This window comes from Fundulus heteroclitus, chromosome 17 (assembly GCF_011125445.2).
Source record: "Fundulus heteroclitus isolate FHET01 chromosome 17, MU-UCD_Fhet_4.1, whole genome shotgun sequence".
NCBI classification, from domain to species: Eukaryota; Metazoa; Chordata; class Actinopteri; order Cyprinodontiformes; family Fundulidae; genus Fundulus; species Fundulus heteroclitus.
Genome location: NC_046377.1, coordinates 22,016,775 through 22,036,197, shown reverse-complemented (window position 1 = coordinate 22,036,197; position 19,423 = coordinate 22,016,775). Strand labels below are relative to the sequence as shown.

Here is a 19,423-nt window from a genome sequence, read left to right as displayed (position 1 = left end):
GCTGCTACAGGGTTGGACCTCCTGTGGTGAAGATTCAGCAAAGTAACTGTATGTAACTGCTCTGGTGTCAACATAACGCTTAGCTGGTACCAAGGTGACCGTATATACTGGTTTTTATGGTATATTGCTGCTGTTAGCTGACAGGACAGACACCTGCTGTGGTCTTCTGCTGGTCTTTTTCATCTGCTTCAAGGTTCGACATGTTGTACGTCTGCCGATAGTTTTCTTCATACCTTGGTTGTGATTATATGAGCTACTATCTGCAACAAGTCTCCTCTGACTCAATAAGGTCCTCTTCCTCATGTCTAGATTTCTAGCTAGTGTGCTAAAAAGCAACTGAAAAGGTGTTCCTAATAAAGTGACCGGGGAGTGCACTCATTTGTCTCAGCAATATTGAAAACAAGCGTTTATTGATTTGTTGCTATAAATACGGGATGATTCTGTGTTTTACTGGAACTGTTGGGAAACATGGAAAAACCAACGCTTTGTGTTTTAAAACTAGTTTTATTGGAGAAAATCAGCCTTTCGCTTCAGCCTCTCTGTTCAGTGACTGCTGAGGTGTGTGTTAGCTTCAGGATTAGCTTGATGCAGCCATGCGGCTAATGCTAACCCACTGTGAGATTAGTTTAATATGTGGAGTTCCTATAAACCCCGGACTGGGTTTAAATGCTTAGAAGGCCGGTGGAGGGAGAATTAATTAGCCCTGGCTGTCTGCTGTGGCCCAGTTAAACCAGTCTAGTTCTGCTCAGCTCCTCTGAAGGTATTAGCACGTCACACAGAGGAGGAACCGGCGGCTAATGCACTGACTGGACAGAACCATCCGTACATAAACGGTTGTTTTGTTTATTCGGTCTTTTACTGATTAGTTACTGTTATATTCTGGCCCAAGTGCTTGTTGGGAAATAAATCAGCTCCTAAATCAAGTGACTGAACAGCTGATAGTCGGTGAGGTGCAATGCCACCACAAATGTTCTACGGCGCATAATTGTAGAGAATCAAACATTGTAATGAAATTTATAAATAAAATATTTGACTCTGTGACAGAAGAAAAACCCAGTTGTAACAGGAAGACGCCTCAAAGAAAAACGGGCTGTGGGGGTCTGCCTGGGGCGAATAAACAAGATTAATATAACAACTAAACTACTGTCACCAATTACTATTTAAAGTATTGACAGATTTTGTTTTGCAATATAGCTCAGAAAAGCATAGTTGCTAAAGTGGCCCTAAATATAAATGTGTTCCCTGAGTTTGACCTGCTGTGGTGGAGTCGGTCTGAAACAGGAAGTCATATTTGATCATATAGAAACTCTGGACGTGGCATATGTGATGTGAACGTGATTTGCTTGGCCTTCATCTACAATTGTTGATCTATTGGTCTTTGTAATATGAAACAGGTTGTTTACCTCATCGTTGGAGGTTTTTGCAGATAAAGATGCTCTTATCAGTCTGAAGAGTGTAATTCCTGCTGCTTCAGGTATAAAACCACACAAATAACAGAATAAATCAGACCAGCTGAAGTCGGGATATCATTCTGAAATCCAAAGATGAAACTGGACGGTGTTGTGCCCGTTTATCCTTAACGAGAACTGGTTCTTTACTGAGTTCAGACAAATTAAAATTAATCAATACATGTTAAACTAGGTTCACAACTCAGACCTGAACTAGTTCTTCGTTTATCATCAATTCTCTGATACAAGGTTTAAATTGTCTAGCTCCTGTTTTCTTTTCTCCTGCTCAAATAAAATATATTTTATAAAGGCAGAATTTCAGAAACAGCTGCTGTTATCTGCATGTTATCATAGTTTCATCAACAGAAAGGAACATTTGGACAGGAACGCGTCCTTCAGGCTAGGTTTCTACCCGCGGTCTCTTTTATCCCTCTTATTACCATCAAGTCAGTGCAGACAAGATTCATCAGGAGGTCTATTGTTCCCTTGAAACTGTTAAAAGCAAAGTTTAAAGCACACAGTCGTGCTGACTTACTGCCAAATACTAAACGTAAAAGTTGTCTTAGAAGAAAGTAGGCGCTCATTTCACTCATTTTAATGGTATATAGCCACGTTAGACGCTTTAAAAAAAGACCAAAATCCATTTGATGATAAAATAAGGTTATATACGCCAAGTTTCCATCCTGAAAGTGTTTTGATGGTCTTTTTTTGGCTAAATATAGCCCCACAACGAGCGCGACGACCAGATATAAACAGACCTGGCAACATCTAGTGGCAGTATCGCAGAACTATCATAATGCCGGTTTGCTTAATTAATAAATTAATTGTAAATGACGTCCAACCGAGCCTGACCCTCTGCAATGCCTCGCAGCAAAGCAGCAGCTCGGCGTGATCAAAGACCAACCGTTAAATAAAACGATAAAACTATGCTAATAGCCGTTAGCCGCTTCCTTCTTTTAACTCCTGCTGTGCATGTGCAGTAACGTACTTCAAAATCATAAAAAAAACACTAAAAGCTTTACTTAATAACAAACTGAGCAAAAACAAAGCATAAAGCACCAAAATCACTAATACGCCAGCAGAACGTTATGTTTCATAAAATCTTTGTATGCTACCAGAATAAGCTACTGACAAAAAGTCAAAATGACGTGGCTATGCACCTTTAAAAATATCCCTGCAACCTTAAATAAAAAATAATTTCAGCTCTTCTGTATATGATTTTAGACATAAGGGATTAAACCCATCATTGTTCCTCTTAAAGCACAATGGACACCTCACATGGTCAAAGCTGCGGCTTCTCTGTTCTCCGTCTTCTGTCCGAATACAAAGCATATCATGAGGCCTGAAATGAAGTCCAAAGCGACATCACCAAGTTTAAAGCCAGCGGAGACACACGGGTGTAAATTACCTAGAAAGCTGCTGACGAAGCTGAACTCCAGGCTAAATCTTTGGTTGAGCCCCAAACAGAACGGCATTAAATGACATCAAGACGAGCCAAGTTCTCTCCACGTTTAAAAAAACAGCAGCGCTGGGTTCAAAGGTGGTGTATAGCAGTGAAACTGAAATGGCTACCCAGACGATTCATTACCTCGATTTTATTCCGTCGTTGGTGCCAAACCTTCATCTTAGCTCTCACCGTCAGTCATGAGGGTTGAAGCTGCTAACAGGGTTACCAATGAGAGTAAATGAATGGATCAAAGCTATAGCTCAGGAGTCGGGATGTGTTAAACACATTTAATATTTCCTTATTAGCTAAATCAATATAGAGGTAGAACTTTACAGGATAATCAACATTCCTCATTTTAATGCCGCGGGAAGGGAGTCCTTACAAATATACAACTTTATGCTATTAATTACCGTAAAAACAAAACAAAAAAGAAAAAAATCCCACTCGCGATAATATGGTCACCAGTCTCTGCGTATTTTGGGGGTCGCAGGCTGAAAAGTTTGACAACCCCGTCTATATGATTGATTTGACTTTGTAAAGTGCCTCGAGATGACATGTTTCTTGAATTGAAATTGAATTGAATATAACTCATAAAATGATTGTCAGAAAAATTAGTTTTACCCTGAAATTAAGCTGGTCGACACGTTAATAGTCCATTTTAATTTTTTTATGCTGGACGGAGCATGCCATGAATTGCAGCGACGCAAACATCCCTGGACTTTTGCAGATTCTGTCTGTAAAGCCGAATGCATGGCAGCTCTGAGCGGTTTGGGTCTGTTTTCTGCGCCCTGCTTGCCACTCAGTGGGACGTCTCATGTAGGAGATGACATCTTGTGCATGACCTCTGTTGAGCAGTGGGAATCCAATCTGGCCGGCCAACTGTGTTACCGCTGCGTAGAGCGGCAATGCATGACATTTAGAATATAATATCCTATCCAAAAAGACCTTTCCAACGTTGTAGATGTTGATAATGCAGCAAAGATGGTGATTCTACCTACTTTGCAGCAGCACTTCACCCCATTCTAGCAGGGAGGGGGGTTTCAATGTGAGAGAAAACACTCTGACTCCCCTATTTTATTATTTAAATGCACTTCTCTTAGAAACCCAACCTTGATAGTCAGTCTCTTGGAAAAAAAAGAAAAGTAAAAAGGAACTGTGTAGATATTTTTGCAGAAAAAAGGGGTAATTTTCCATCTGTGGAGGCAAAAACAAGCATTAAATTGTCAAAAATCAAGTAAGCAAATCTGTTTCTGCCTATTTATCCCGTATACAGGGAGCGGACACACACACGCCGGTGTGGCTGTACGCTCAGGGCTCCTCTGAGCCGTAGAGTCATTAAAACTGGAGGAAATGAGTATCCAGTTCATTGTTTCCTCCTTAGCACCTTATCAGGACTTATCAGGATGGAGCAGTCCTCCCGGTCCAAACAACAACCCCCCCCGGCCTCGTAACCTTGGAGTCAAAAAGCCACCTTCTTCTTTGCAGAGCTCCATTAAATCACCAATCCATAACGGGCCATAAAACAATGAAAGATACACACACACAGGTAAATAAACTCCTTCAGCACTTTGTTAGGGCAGCGCTTACATATCTTATCGGGATTTATTGTCTTTTTATATGGACTGCAGCGTTTACGGGGGGGGGGGGGTCCTGCTCTTTGGCTGGAAACATTTCTCTGACGCGGTGAAACATCAGAGCCTGCGGCGTGAAGCTGTAACTTCCTGAGGAAGCTGAAGCCGGGAGCACTTGTTACATCTCTGAGGCGGTAAGCAACTTTCTGTGAGGCTGAAGCCGCTCCTGCAGCTGCCTTTTCCCTAACGAGGAGAGGAAATTACTGTTAATGAGGACCAGCGAGGCGCATTAATGGCCAAGACAGACGCTTAATGACGAGACCGCAGTTTGATGGAGAGCAGGACGAAGCTGATTGGCTGAGTAAATCTTCCCCGTCGGCAGCCGTGTCCCTTTCTGTGACGCTGCGTCATGAACGTCGTCTCTGCCTGAGTGTTTTCAGCCCACTCAGCGTGGGAAGGTCACGGAGGGCTCCATACACTGTGGGGGTTTCTATGAGTGGGAACCTGGAACCATGAGGCTGCAGAGGTCACATGTAATATTCTAAAAGGGCAATGAATTAATTTAAAAGTAGATTTATAGCATCCTCACTGATTGTTTTCCTGTTTTTCTTTATTATTATTATTCCGTTGGAGTCGTAATTACTCCCGCATACTTCAACTGATTTCAACAATTTTGGTATCAAAATGTTTGGCTCATTCCTGGCATGACTGCTATATCTCATGGTTATTCTAAGTTTTATACTTTTTAAAATATTTCACTTTTTGTGCGATTTTATATATTTTTTTTGGCTGTTCCCATTGAAATCAATACAAATTCTAATCATCTTCCAAAACTTTCAATTCTTCTGATTGTTCTAATTGTTCTAATTCTTCAATTTTTTCAAATATTTCAAATTTAAATTTTTTTTCAAATTCTTTAACTTCTTTTTAATTTTTTTCAAACTCTTCAACTTCCTTCAAGCTTTTTCAATTTTTTTGAAATTCCTTCAAATTTTTCAAATTCCTTCAAATTTTTCAAATTCTTCAAATTCTTCACAGTCTTCCATTTCTTCTAATTCTTAAATCTTTTCAAATCCCCTCAAATTCTTTAATTTTAAAAAATTCCTCAAATCTGATATGTATGTTTTTCAGCTACTTTTTCTGTTCTGCAAGGATCTTCTGCATCTTCTGCTCAAATCATTCTGCAAATTAGCATTCTCACTCGCTGTTACGCAGGAACAGCATTTTCTAGTATTTATTTTTTTTATTTCTAGGGCGTTTTAGTCAAAGGTTGCTGATTTATCTTGATATGTTTACATAAGCAGCCGCTGACACAAGATGCGCTGGTTCTTCAGTAATAATAATAATAAAAGCACATATGACATTCGATTTGTGGATGTAGTTTACCGGTGGAATTTATTTAAAGTTGGCAGGATCCATTTTCCTGTCGGGACACCCGTCTGTGTTTTTTAGGCTTCACCTTTAACCTGCTGCTGGTCTGAAGAACGTAAATGTGGGGCGTCTTATTTTAACGCCCCTTCGTGATGGTCCTGTTTTAGATCTCACCTTGATTCCAGACATTTCGGGTCTACTTCCAGTGAGCCATGTGGTATGAGGTAGACCTGATGTTTAGATCCACTATACCTTTAAATGTTTCTGTGGTTCTCGATTCGGTGCATAGCATTGAGCATTGACATAGCAGTGATTGCACTGATGATCCTGGAGTCTGCAGCCGTGTGGAGAAGAGTGCTGACTTCAGGTGCATGCAGTGGAACCATTACACCCGGGGCAACATTGTTCAAAGACACCTCTTAAAAGATCAATACAAAGATAAATTAGATTTATGCCCTCCATGATTGAATGGAAACTTCTCCCTGGGACTACAGTCCTTTTCTTGTTTAGTTTGTGGTCGAATTTCCTAAACATCAAAGGGCAAGCTTTCTAAAACGGTCCATAATTACGTCCCACATAAAAGCCTCTAATATGACGGATGAGAAACTGTCATAGGACTAAATTCAGTTATTTAGACTTGAAGGCTTCACAAATCTTTCAGAAAACACTTTTCCAGTGATTTCAAAGAAGAAAGTCCTCAAAAAATCAGCAGTTTGGAGTCTTCACCTTGACATGCACCTTCTAGGCCTTTATGTACTCCAAGAGAAGTCAAGTAGCGACAATCGAACTGAAGTGCACTTATGGTAAATATTTCCCTGTAAGAGAAAATGGCTGCTATCACTGCAGCTTTAAAGTGCAGCTTCCAGTGAAGAGTGCCGAGTTACCGTTCCTGCTGGGTGAACATCAGCATCTGCGGTTTGATCTTCCTGTGATCCAAACTGGCTGCCAACCAGAACCGGGCGGTCTAACAAAGCCAGGTGTCAGAAGGACCAGCGACTGCTTGTGGCTTTTAAAACGTTCAGCACCAGACGCTTCGTTTTGCTTTTATGCCCCAAAGAAATGCTGAGATGAAAAGAGTCAGTCCTTGTTAAGAGTTTTTGCTAATAAATGGCCGCCGTCGTGTTGGGGAAAGTGAAAGATCTGTTTGTAGCTTCAGTTTTTTTTTTTCAGGCTGAATAAAGAGGAAAAATCTGACATGATTCTTTCTTCTATCCTCCCACTTTAGTTTGCTGTCATTTGCTCCGTTCAGGATCTGTTGTTTTGCATTAATCGACTTCATTCAAAAGGTTCCTAACCGTCTCCAACTGTCTTCAGCTGGGAAGGTATCCGGGTTGCTTCATTTGGGATTTCCAGTCCCTGTACCACGGAACAAAAAAGCCCATTTTCAGGACACAAGGTTGATCCTGACTGGGCTCCATGAGGGCGGCTCCTTTTTTCAGACGGCACCAAAAGAACGAGCTGGAAACAAGCCGCTGTGGTTAGCTTCAGACCTGGTATTAAGCCTCTTGGCTAATTGGGATGTAAGGGAACAAGCCTAACAACAAAAATTCACCCCCGGCCTTAAAATCAGACTCTTCCGCTGTAGGAGAGTCACGCCATGTTGGTTAATGGTCCTTCAGTGGATGTGGAGAATGGGTTAAGTCCACAGAGCTAAAACTGCACGAAAACCCTGACCCCCTGAAGGTGGTCTAAAGACAACAGGGTTAGGAAGACGTGTGGACTCAGTTCAGCTGGTATTACCGTACTTATGAAGGCAGGAAACAGGGGGTCCACTGAACGGGGATCCTTGGTTCCTGAGATTTCTGTAGTTCAGGGTGTTGTAAAAAAGTCCAGAGAGATTTTGCTGCTGCTGAGTTCAGGACTCGTTTAGTGGTGAGGATCAGCTGGTAAGGAGGGACAGGGTATGTTCGCTTTAGAGATAAACCACTTTTAACGGCTGAACATTGTTGAACTCGTATCATATTATCATAAATGCTTATGGCACGTTTTTGTTCTTCTAATTTTCATGATTATGGCTTACAGATATGAAAACCAGTAATTCAGCGTCTTGGAAAGTTCGAATGTTGTGAGAAAGTTAATTACTGCAAACCGATGGCGTCGGACCCTAATCAGCTGAAATCGGCTTTAAATGGCGTCTCGGTCGGGTCAGTAGGCGACTGGACGGATGTCCAGGAGACGTCCACCGGGTCCCTAAACACGGTGGGGAAGCCACAAAAGGTCATTGCTACAAACGCTGGTTGCTGCATCCAAGCATAGAAAGTTGAGCGAGGAAGAGGAAGATGAGACCAGGCCGACAGTGAAGATGACCTGAAGGCTGCTGTCAAAGCCAGCTGGGCCTCCAGAACATCTCAGCAGAACCACAGGCCGCTCTCCTCCATGCCAAGGGACCCAGAGCTGGTGCTGAATGTGTAGAAGGTATCATTCTGACACTTGTGTTTAAAAAGGCCCTTACATCCGTTGTTGGATGTAAGGGCCTTACATCTAATGTTGTGAGACACAGAATTTGTTTTATTTTATCATCTGAAAATGACGAGAAATAAAGAAATGTGTAGAGAAGCCATAAAACAAACTGAAAATACTGGACTGTTTCCTGATATCATTCTTATAGGTGGTTGGAGATTAGATTCAGCTGCGCCCTCCTCCAGCACACCGGCCCACTGGTTCTGTAATTAAACGGGGAAAGGGGGGGCGCTGCCTAGGCGGCTGATGACATGTTGACGCGGTATTTGGCGCCGTTGTAACACAGTTGGATCATCCAGGATGCATGTTAGTCCCCGGTGTAAGCTGAATTGGAAGGAGTCGGCTTACTTGGTTTATGCCTTCCTTTGGCGGTCCTACAGACCCCAGGGAGGAGACCCCTTCCTGAAGCTGAACGCCAACACACGGTACCGCAGCTACGATGCAGAGGTTCCTGCTGCAGAGACTTCTCAGGATGCAGACCGAAGCTTCACATGAGATCTTAATTTCCTTTTGTAGAAAGAAACTCAGATGCATTAATTAGTTTTTGCACCTCATGGGTAATTTTCATCTGAATAAATGGGGCGCTAATTTGGAAGATTATTCCGTTGTCTCCTGGCACAACCGTAATTATATTTCCATGGATGGAAACCTGCTCTCTGTCTCGGAACCACTCGGATGAATCTGCCAATTTGCCCTCCACCGGTACTCTGACGGTCTCTAAAAGAAGTGAACCAGATCTGCACCACATTTTAATTGGTCCCTCCTTTGACCATCTTCATCTTTTTTTTCTTTTCTTGCTGTGTTTAGATTGTCTTTTAAGAATATAGCTGGCCGAGCTCACACTTTGAAGCATAAAAAAATGGTGTAAGAATCCCGTTTTAAAATCCCATTCAGCTAATTAGTCTTAGATGTCCCAAGAACGTCTTTAAAGTCGCAGTTTAAAATTTCCACCTACATTCTTCACCCTGCTTGCCTAATGAATCTTCATTCCCACAAATTAGGTTGAAATTTGGCTCTCCAACTCTTCAGAGTACTTTTGATTAGAAAACAGCGACTGTTCCAGACATTTAGAGAACTAGATGTTGTGTTTTGAGGCAAACATCTGACCAACATGCGATAAAACTCTCAGGAGACAATGATGAAAGTTTAACTGATTTACGTAAAAACAAGGGGATGGAGATGTCTGGTCCACGGTGAGTCCTTTGCTGTGTCCAGGGGTTTTGGTCTGGGTGGTGAGCTGGATTAGGGTAGGGGGTAGATGGTGGAGCGTTGCTGGGTGAACAGGTTAGGCTCAGAGGGTTCTGATGGAGACCAGCTTGATGTTGCCAGTCATGGAGCAAAGTTATCTGTCAGATCGTGACTGGAGGAGGTTTGAACAGTGAAAGCAGGAAGCTTCACTGAGAAGAGGATGAGGATGGAAGTCTGTTGTTAACCTGGGGAATGTTAGGAGTGGGTGAAGTTGTCAGAAACCCAGGCAAGCATCAGGAGACCAAGGCAAGAGATATCCTGGAGGGCTGGAAGGACCACAAAGGTTGCCACTCAGCTGTCAAATACACCACCACCAACATATCCCTGACACTATAAGGTTTATTAACGTTTCTTAATCATTTGTGTTTATAGTACCAGCAACCTACCAACCAACAGTTAATTGGTTGGTAAAGTTGAACTTTATTGATCTCACAATGGAGAAATTCACTTCTGCATCTTAACCCATCCCCTTGGGGAGCAGTGGGCTGCCACTGTGCAGCGCCTGGGGAGCAATCGGGGGTTAAGGGTCTTGCTCAGGGACCCAGAATGGCAGCTTGTGGGAGTTGAACACAGAACCTTTGGAACCCAAGCTCTGTGCTTTAACCACTCCCCCAATACGAGCATCTAAAAACCCGGGGTGCTTGGTTTCACAGTCCCCTCCGGTTAAGACCCAGTTTGAGTTTGATTCATTACAGGTATTTAGAAAGAGGAGCTGAATCGAGTAATGTGTTATTCGGAGGTAAATAGATTTGCCAGATTGATCTTTATCAAACTGATTAGATGTTTGGTGGTTTGGTGTTTGCTTCCACCTGTTGAGACGGTAATCCGGGCCTAGTTAGAATCGTAGCATTCATTAATGAGTCTAATATTACGATATCTTGACTCAGATGGCCAACCTCAACACCTGCTGGTGGTGACCTGCTTTGGCCAAGAGTCTCCAGGAGAAGAGATTAAACTAGCAGGAGTTTCCCGTTATTGTCGTACGTTTCCTCTGAAAACAACGTTCCCAAGATCTTTGACAGACTTGGATGAGTAGACCCTGTTAATGTAGATGCTTCAGAGGGTGTCAAGGTGTCTCCAAGCTAAATTTCAGCTCTGGTACTTTAACTTCCACTATCGTTGCCCTCATGTGCATTGAAGTCCGCCCAGAACGCCATAGACTCTCCTCCCAGAAGCACATCCAGAGACACCTGGGTGAACTGGACACCACAGACAGCAGTCAGAAACTTCTCTCTTGCTACTTGGAGCCACAGAGAGGGCCGTCTCTTACTCACCTGGGTACAACAACGACATCTCTGTGCACAGGTGGGGGGGCTCTGTGTATCCCTGCACCCATCCAGCACCCACCTTGGCAACTCTCGGGTACCTTGATCTACCTGGTCTCAGTCAACCTCACACCAGTTCTGCCAGTCGAATGGCATTACGCGTCTGAACAACCAGAATTGTGACACAGCCTTGGACTCTCCCCGACAGAACCTGGGTCCAGATCGATTTGACCTTTTGGGAATTGCCTGGTCAAGCCCCAGAACCTAAGACTGAACCCCCAGATGCTCACCTACAAGCTCCCCCCTCTTCTGAAGGAGATACACCAGCAAAGTCCATCCTCCTTCCTTGAGATTGCACAATCGCTCGGCATCTAACCCCCTTAATTGAATTTGTGATGGGGAAACCTACCGGGGCCCTGCGACAGACTGGCGACCGGTCCAGTGTGTACCCCGCCTCTCGCCCATTGAACACTGGAGATAGGCACCAGCACATCTCGTGACCCCATGAGGGATAAGCAAGTAAGAAAATCGATGGATGGATGAATGAAAACCTACCGGGGCTGAAACCCTGGTCGGAACCTAAAAGGTGCTGTAATCCCCCCAACAGGTAAAGATGAGGGTTCTCTTGTGGGTTTTGTAACCTGGAGGACTTTGATATGTAGATGTTAATTGGTCCAGAGAGGCAACCATGCAACTTTTGGCTGTTTTTGAGAAAATCCATTTTGTTTCATGTTTAGGGTTTTTACAAAACCACTGATGAGTGCATCTTTAATGAAAAATCTGAGTTTATCCAGACCCGCTGAGGACCTCATGACTGCGTCGAACCCGGTCTCCAGTTCAAAGCTCGCTTCTCTTTGACGGCTTCAGGTCAGAAAACACGAAGGACGGAGAATGACGGACAAATGCCGTGACCTTGTGTTGCGAACGAAAAAGTGAAATCTGAGTAAACCGCGGCTTCAGACTCAGATCTCGCTCCGAACACGATGAATCAGCAGCTCCGTCCGCAGCTGGAGGAGAGCAGCAGCGGACGCGCTGCGGTGGCTTCAGTGTGACGGCGCTGAGCTGCAATTTGAGACGTTGCTTAAAGCGTGTGTATGTGTGATGACTACAGAAATAACACACCGCTGACTCGGCAGTTTCTTCACTGATTCTGAACGAGGTGGATTGGTTCGATCTTTTTTTTTTTTTTTTTTTTTTTTTTTTTAGGAGGTGATAAAGCAGGAAGTGATGTCATTCCCACTCCTCGTCTCAAATTCAGATTAGGCAGAGTATCGCTTTTTGTGTGTGTGTGTGTGTGTGTGTGTGTGTGTGTGTGTGTGTGCGTGTGGTTGCCACTCAGGATTACTGTTACAGCAGGCGTTACCGTGGCAGCAGGATGTCACGTCGGGTGTGTGTGTGTGTGTTGATGCTGGGTCTGGATGAAGAGCTGTGTGTGTAACAGGCTCATCCTCCTCCTCTCTAATAGATCCTCTCTTTATCTCTTCCCTCTCAGGCTCTCTCCATTATTCTCTCCCTCCGCCTGCTTCTTTCTGTTTATTATTCCGTCGCTTCCTCCTCCTCCTCCTCCTCCTCTCGTGCACTCTTCCTCCCTCCATCTTCACCTCTCCACAGCTCATTTCAATTTTCTTTTATTCCTCCTGCATCCGTTTATCCTTTCCTTCTCCCTCAGCCTGTTCCATCCGTTCTTTCGCTGTTATTCATCCCTTATCCTGCTTTCCCTTCCTTCTCATTTTAATATTTCCTTTCCTTTCTTCATCCCCTCTCAGCTTAATCCCTCCTCTCTTCTTCACTTTGACTTCTCCTCTTCTCTTCTGTCTCATCTTCATTTTTTTCCTTTCGACTTCTTTATCGCCTCTATTCAGGATTTACTTTTTTTATTCTCTTCCTACCTTTATCTCACCTTTTTGCCGGCTTCTTCTCCTCATCCTCTCTTTTATCATCCATCTTTGTTTATTTTACACCTCCCCTTCCCGCGGCGGCCTCTGTCTTCTGCCTGATCTTCCTTATTCTTCTCTCTTTCCGCCACCTTCTCAACCCAGAACATTTTCTCTTTTTCTTTCTCTCATTTGCTCAAACCTCGTCCATCCGCTCCTCTTCTTCCTCATCTCTTGTCTTCGTCTTCGCCCTGCTAAGGGAACTCCTGGATTATTCCCCATGCTTTTTTATTTAAAGATGAACATCTAAATATTCATCTGGACTTTGACTAGGCCGTTCTAACATGAATCTGCTTTGATCCCAACCAGCCATAATATCTCGGGCTGGATGTTGAGGATGGTTGTCCAGCTGGAAGGTGAACCTCCACGCCAGTCTGAGCCTGTTGAGTCCAGACGGTGGATAGATGGAGGCATTCATGCGAATATATTATTATAGTTTTCACTCAATGTTTGCGACAAGAGGCTAAAAGTTCAAATGAGGAAACTTCTCTTCAGCCAGTTCAGCCTTCCTGTTTTCTGCTGAAAGACGTCTTCTTCAAGAACCCGGTAACCGCAGAAATCCATCTCTGAAAAATAGATTTTCTTCTACAAATGCCTTTTTCACTGTTTTTTTTTTTTTTTCTTCCTCTAATTTAATTTCTAAAAACCCCAGACTGACCCGGTACCGGCCTGGCTGATTGCTGCATTCTTCTGCTCCTTTGTTCTTGGTTTCTTTTATCTTGTTCGTTTCAAAACCCCTAACCAGCAGAACGTCAGAGTGAAGCAGAAAGAGACTGATGTCTAACAGATTCAGAGGATCCGGATCTGGGGTCCATTCTTCGTACGTTGCTTAAAACATCTGAGATCAAATGAGACATCCAAGATGACTTCATCCGGCTAATCGTGATCCTGCTAATTGGGTTCTTCCAACACACCTGTTGTTTACGATTAGTATGGCTGGATTGAGTTATCTGAGATAACTGCACGTTCATGCGTTTGTTTAAAAGGGGAAATGTATCGATAGTAGAAACATTGATCAGCAGCGCTGCTATTGGCTGTTCAGCATGGCCAAAGAACGCCCACAGATTTTCTCCAAAGCAGAACACGAGCTTTTAATGGAAGGTTATGCTAAATTAGAGTCATTAATTAAAACGACAGGGAACACCTCAAAGTCTGTTAAAGCCAGGAGAGAGGGCTGGCAAAAAGAAGCAGACAAATTGATGCACAAATACTGTCCATGGTAGATGTTTCTATCACTTTCTACAGTATTTTTGCTTTTTAATAATTTCATATTTACTTTGTTCTTTTATATCAGAGCCTCCACGGGACCCACTAGAACATGGGGACAAGTAAAAGTGAAATACAAGAATATTCTACAAAATGGTAGCCTTTAATTATTATACTTTATTTTAAAAAGGCACTTGTTATGTCAAGAGATCCAAATTTTGGTGTCATTCCTTAGACACGGGAAGTAAAGGACACGTGCAAACCGGGAATTTTAACAAAAAATTCTTTATCTCTAAAAAATGAAGTTCTTCCTTTTCCAAGTCATCCACAGTTTACACGGTAAAACTGTATTGCTCCGTGTCTAGATAATCCATCCATAGTTTTTTTTCTAATACAATATACGGCTCGACAGGAAGAAAGCCTTTCAAAGTAAAACTAAACTTCACAATAAAATGGCCCGAACAAATCTTCTTACTGAATATGATAAAAAATAAAAAGCAAACCATCATACAAATAACTTAAATATTTTCTATTTATGACTCTAATGCCACCTTTTCCTCTTTGAAAGCCACTGTTAAATGATGTGTTTGTCTGTTTAGAACAGCCACCAAGAAAAATCTCTGTACAATTAAACTGTCGCGCTGCGCTAAAGGATGCTGAAAGGCGATTCCACAGAGTACTGCCTCATGGGGGCGTGAACACAAATGCAGGCCACACTTTTCAGATTTTTGTTCACACAAAGTTCTTTTTCCATTTTGGATGTTTCTTCTTTGTGTCGACCCAGCAGAACCCAGATCAGGTGAGATCCGAGGTTCTAGCGATTACTTCTGCAGCAAAGGCTGTAAAGTGGAGGATTAAACTGTAAAAGTTTGTTCTCCTCTCTCCTTTTTTCCTCCATCTTTGTTCCACCTGTTCTTCTCTCCCTTCATAAACCCCCCGGAGCAGAAGAGGAGCAAACTTTAGAGGAGGATTACTCCCCGGAGTCTTAACTTCCTGCCCGTCAGGTGACTGACAGACAAACGGAGGAACTCTGCCGACTCTCGGCTCGGATTAAACGAATCGCGGGAAAACGAGAAGTTCTTGTCCCGTTTATTGTGGATTATCTTTCTGTTTAAGCTTGAAGAAGCGAAAAAAACATCTCAGGCGACGTGAGGATTATCCTTTAACCCTCTGAGCTGCAGCTCCACCTTCGCCTTCTCCTTTGATTTGTTCCTGAAGGTGGCTGCGTCGCATCTTCCAGGAGGATTCCTGCGGCATGCCGAGCTGCGGAGCGGATCATTTCAGGCCACATGATAATGTGAGGAATTGAATTAGGCTTCATTTCATGGCTAATTTAAGGCGGGATCAATTCTGCCTAACCAACCGCAGTTATGGACATCATTTAGTGTGTGGGATAAATTTCTGGAAAATTAGGCTTATGGTCCAGCAGGAGGAAGACTGCAGGACGCTGAGCTCTGCCTCGCTGCCTCTGGGCAGAAGTTTTAAACCGGCCTCCAGGTCTGCTTCCCTTCAGCAGCCAGAACGTTCCAGAACCTCCACAGTTCTGCTGACGTTCCTTCATTCAGGGAGGATTTGCTCCACCTCTGATCCATACATGCATACATCCGTCTGCCCGTCAATCATTCTGTCCATCCATCCATCCATCTGTCCATCCATCCATCCATCCATCCATCCATCCTTTCTCCATCCACCCATCCATCCATCCATCCATCCGTCTGTCAATCCATCCATCCACCCATCCATCCATCCATCCATCCATCCATCCATCTGTCCATCCATCCATCCATCCATCCATCCATCTGTCCATCCATCCATCCATCCATCCATCCATCCATCCATCCATCCTTTCTCCATCCACCCATCCATCCATCCATCCATCCGTCTGTCAATCCATCCATCCACCCATCCATCCATCCATCCATCCATCATCATCAATCCATCCATCCATCCATCCATCCATCCATCATCAATCCACCCATCCATCCATCCACCCATCCATCCATCATCCATCCATCCGTCTGTCAATCCATCCACCCATTCATCCATCCATCCATCCGTCTGTCAATCCATCCATCCATCCGTCTGTCAATCCATCCATCCATCCACCCACCCAACCATCCATCCATCCATCCACCCATCCGTCATCCGTCTGTCAATCCATCCATCCATCCATCCATCCATCCACCCAACCATCCATCCATCCATCCATCCACCCATCCATCATCCGTCTGTCAATCCATCCATCCATCCATCCATCCATCCACCCATTCATGCATCCATCCATCCGTCTGTCAATCCATCCATCCATCCATCCATCCATCTGTCCATCCATCCATCTGTCCATCCATTCGTCCGTCTGTCCGTCTGTCCATCCATCCATCCATTTGTCCATCCATCCATCCGTTCATCCATCCGTTCTTCCATCCGTTTATCCATCCATCCATTTATCCACCCATCCATCCATCCATCCATCCATCCACCCATCCATCCATCCGTCTGTCCATCCATCCATCGTGCATGCATCCTTCCATCTGTTTATCCATCCATCCATCCATCCATCCATCCATCTATCATGCATCCATTCATCCATCCATCCATCTATCATGCATCCATCCATCCATCCGTCCATCTGTCCATCCATCCATCCATCCATCCCTCCCTGTCTATAACAACCTCACAGTCTCAGCTTGTATTTCTCTAATAAACATGAACATTTCTCATCCTAACTTAAAACAGTGACTCTGTCTTTTATTCCTCACAGCTTCACTATGCAGACCGCTGGAGATCGTTCTGATCTCTGCTTCCATGTCTGCGTCACACGTAGCTGCTGGACACCAGAGACCCTTCATTTTTCCTGCAGAACACATTTAATCCTTCAGTTTAAATAACACGGAGCTTGTACCAGACACAGATTCGCTCGTCTGAGAGCGCTTTGAGAACTTTGACAGTTTTCTTACTGTGACATTTGCTCAGCTTTCCTATAACACGTGTTGTTGCTCCGTGCTCGGGGTCGAAATTACCAGACGGATTGTCAGAAATCCCTATAGATGGGGAAGTGATGTAGATAATCAGTGGTGATATTTATAGTTTACCATTAGCAGCTCGTTGGGTGAAATGTTCTCAGGTCTGAGTCATGCTCATCAGGCCTTGGTCCTCCAGATCGCGCCTGTCTCCCTCTGGTATTCAGGTACAATATCACAGTCATCAATGGTAATGAGGATTATTCAGGAGAAATCTCTGGAGACATGTTTTGGACCCGGAGACAAAACTTTGGGTGACGTAAACCGATGCTAAACATGGCTGAACGAGTTTTGTTGGACCAGGCTGGAGGCAGCCGTGGATGAAAAGTTTTTTTTTTTTTTTTTTTTTTTTTTTTTTCCTTTCCTGCTTCTGGCTGAAAGAGCAAACCTTTTCCTTTGTGGAGATGATTACCGCCTGCTTCCAGCCGCTACTGGACATACTGACACAGACCTCTGTCTCTAAAGGTGAGAGAGGTCGGAGAGGGAGATTAAATGAAAGCCAAAAAGAAAAGAGGAAACAGAAAAAAGTCTGAAAACGATGAAATACGGGGGAAAAAAAGGTGAAAACTGTCAAATGGAGAGTTCAGTCCACTAATTTACAGCAAAGGTTTAACTTCTGTTAAAGGAATATTTACGTTGAGTTGATCAGCAGTAAAAGCAGAGCGTTTTGCCGGCTGGGTTTCATCTGCATCAGCTTTTCTCCGCTGGCTGTTAGCAGCAGACCGGAGTGACGGATTCTCACCATCAGTCGGATCTCAGGGAACTGATAAGAAGAGGAGCAGAAATGTTGGATCTCATCTGTCCAGGATTTATTGGTATTATAAGAGGGAGAGGTTTCTCTTTCACTGATTTTGTGTGTGTATGTCCTGTCTAGTGATGTGGCATTATTGTTGTCTCACTGCCAAAACGAGCCTTAACAGAATATGGCTTCCACCTTAGTGAATCATCGCTTGATTTACATATGCAAGAAGCTTTATTAGATTTTACTCTGGGACTATTTCATGTTCAATGGACACAGAAACGGTAAGGTAAAGGAGGGGGAAAGAAGAAAAAGAAACAGATGGGACACAATCTTAAAAGGTGAAAAAAAGAGGAGAGGAAATGGAGAGAGCGATATAACATCTTCAGAGTCTGCTTCTACACCTGCAAAGAGAGATATAAAAGAACAGCAGAACCCGCTGATAAAGTGTTAAAGGTACAAACAACCAACGCCTTGATACCATCACTGAAGAATATACAGTATGATTTAATACGACATGTAGAAAGTGACAAATGGAGATAATAACAGGGGTTTTCTGTATAGAAGTGAATCTGTAAGCACCTGTTGTGATTTAAACGGACGTTTCTGGTTTCACGTATTATTTCCCCCTCCAGGTACCTGGCGGTGACCCAGTTCAGCCCGATCCACGCACGGAAGGCCTTCCCCTGCTTCGACGAGCCCATCTACAAGGCCACCTTCTCCCTGAGCCTCCGCCACGACCAGCAGTACACGTCGCTGTCCAACATGCCCGTGGAGAGCAGCTCGCCTGCGGACGAGGACGGCTGGGTGACGAACCGCTTCGCCCGGACGCCCCGCATGTCCACCTACTACCTGGCCTGGGCGGTGTGCAACTTCACCTACAGGGAGACGCAGACCAGCGGCGGCGTGACGGTGAGCAGTCTGATGATGAGCTCCTGTTGTTGAATCCGTGTCGGCCTTTTATCTTCCCGCTGTCTTCTGGGAAGGCTGTTTGTTTGGAGTCGGAGAGGAAAAAGCTCTCTGACGAAACCCGCTGGAATACGGCTGGCTCGCCTCTGTTTTCCCAACATCGTCTCTCGCTGCGTCTCGCATCCATCAGACCTCATCTCTGGGGTTAAAACATGAGATAAGAGCTGCAGTCATTATCATCAGACAATAATTGACATAATTAGGCTCTGATTGGAGGAATAATGGCTTTATATCAGCAGCCGGCAGGAGAAAACAAGCGAGGACAGATCGGTTTGCATTTGGCACCATTAAAGCCTTTTAGTTTTAAGGTGTGTGCATCTCCAGATTTAAGTTTGACCTCATGTCTGCGCTTTAATCTAAATAATGTCAACCTCTGTTAGAGTTTTAAAAACTTTCCGCAGAGCAATAAATCATGTCTGTACAGAATAACGGGTTTTAGTTTCTGTTATTTAATTTAATTTATGGCCTGAGTGAGAAAACAGAAAAACACACCACCCAATTTGTTCAGTTTTAGCTAATCAGTGCTCCAAACAGACCAAATGTCTCATTATATGATGAAGGCAAAAAAAAATAAAGATTAACTGCAGTTTTACAGTTAATTTTCCTGAAACTTAAAAATGCAAATGCAAAAGAAAAAGCCTGTCCAGAACTGAAGAACTTCTTGTTACTTGAAAATATAAAATGCTTAAAATCTATCCCCCATGCAAGAATGTCTTTTTGAAGACAGTCTGTCCATCCATAGTCT

General features: G+C 43.7%; 1 protein-coding gene across 1 annotated transcript in view; it reads left to right on the top strand.

Annotated features, from left to right (window-relative positions):
• LOC118566545 (thyrotropin-releasing hormone-degrading ectoenzyme-like) overlaps positions 1-19,423 on the top strand; it is a 111,319-nt gene that overhangs the window by 22,601 nt on the left and 69,295 nt on the right. Inside the window, exon 3 of the mRNA XM_036148814.1 lies at positions 18,345-18,621. Within this exon, the coding sequence (XP_036004707.1) occupies positions 18,345-18,621 (277 nt within the window). The remainder of the gene's footprint in view (positions 1-18,344; positions 18,622-19,423) is intronic.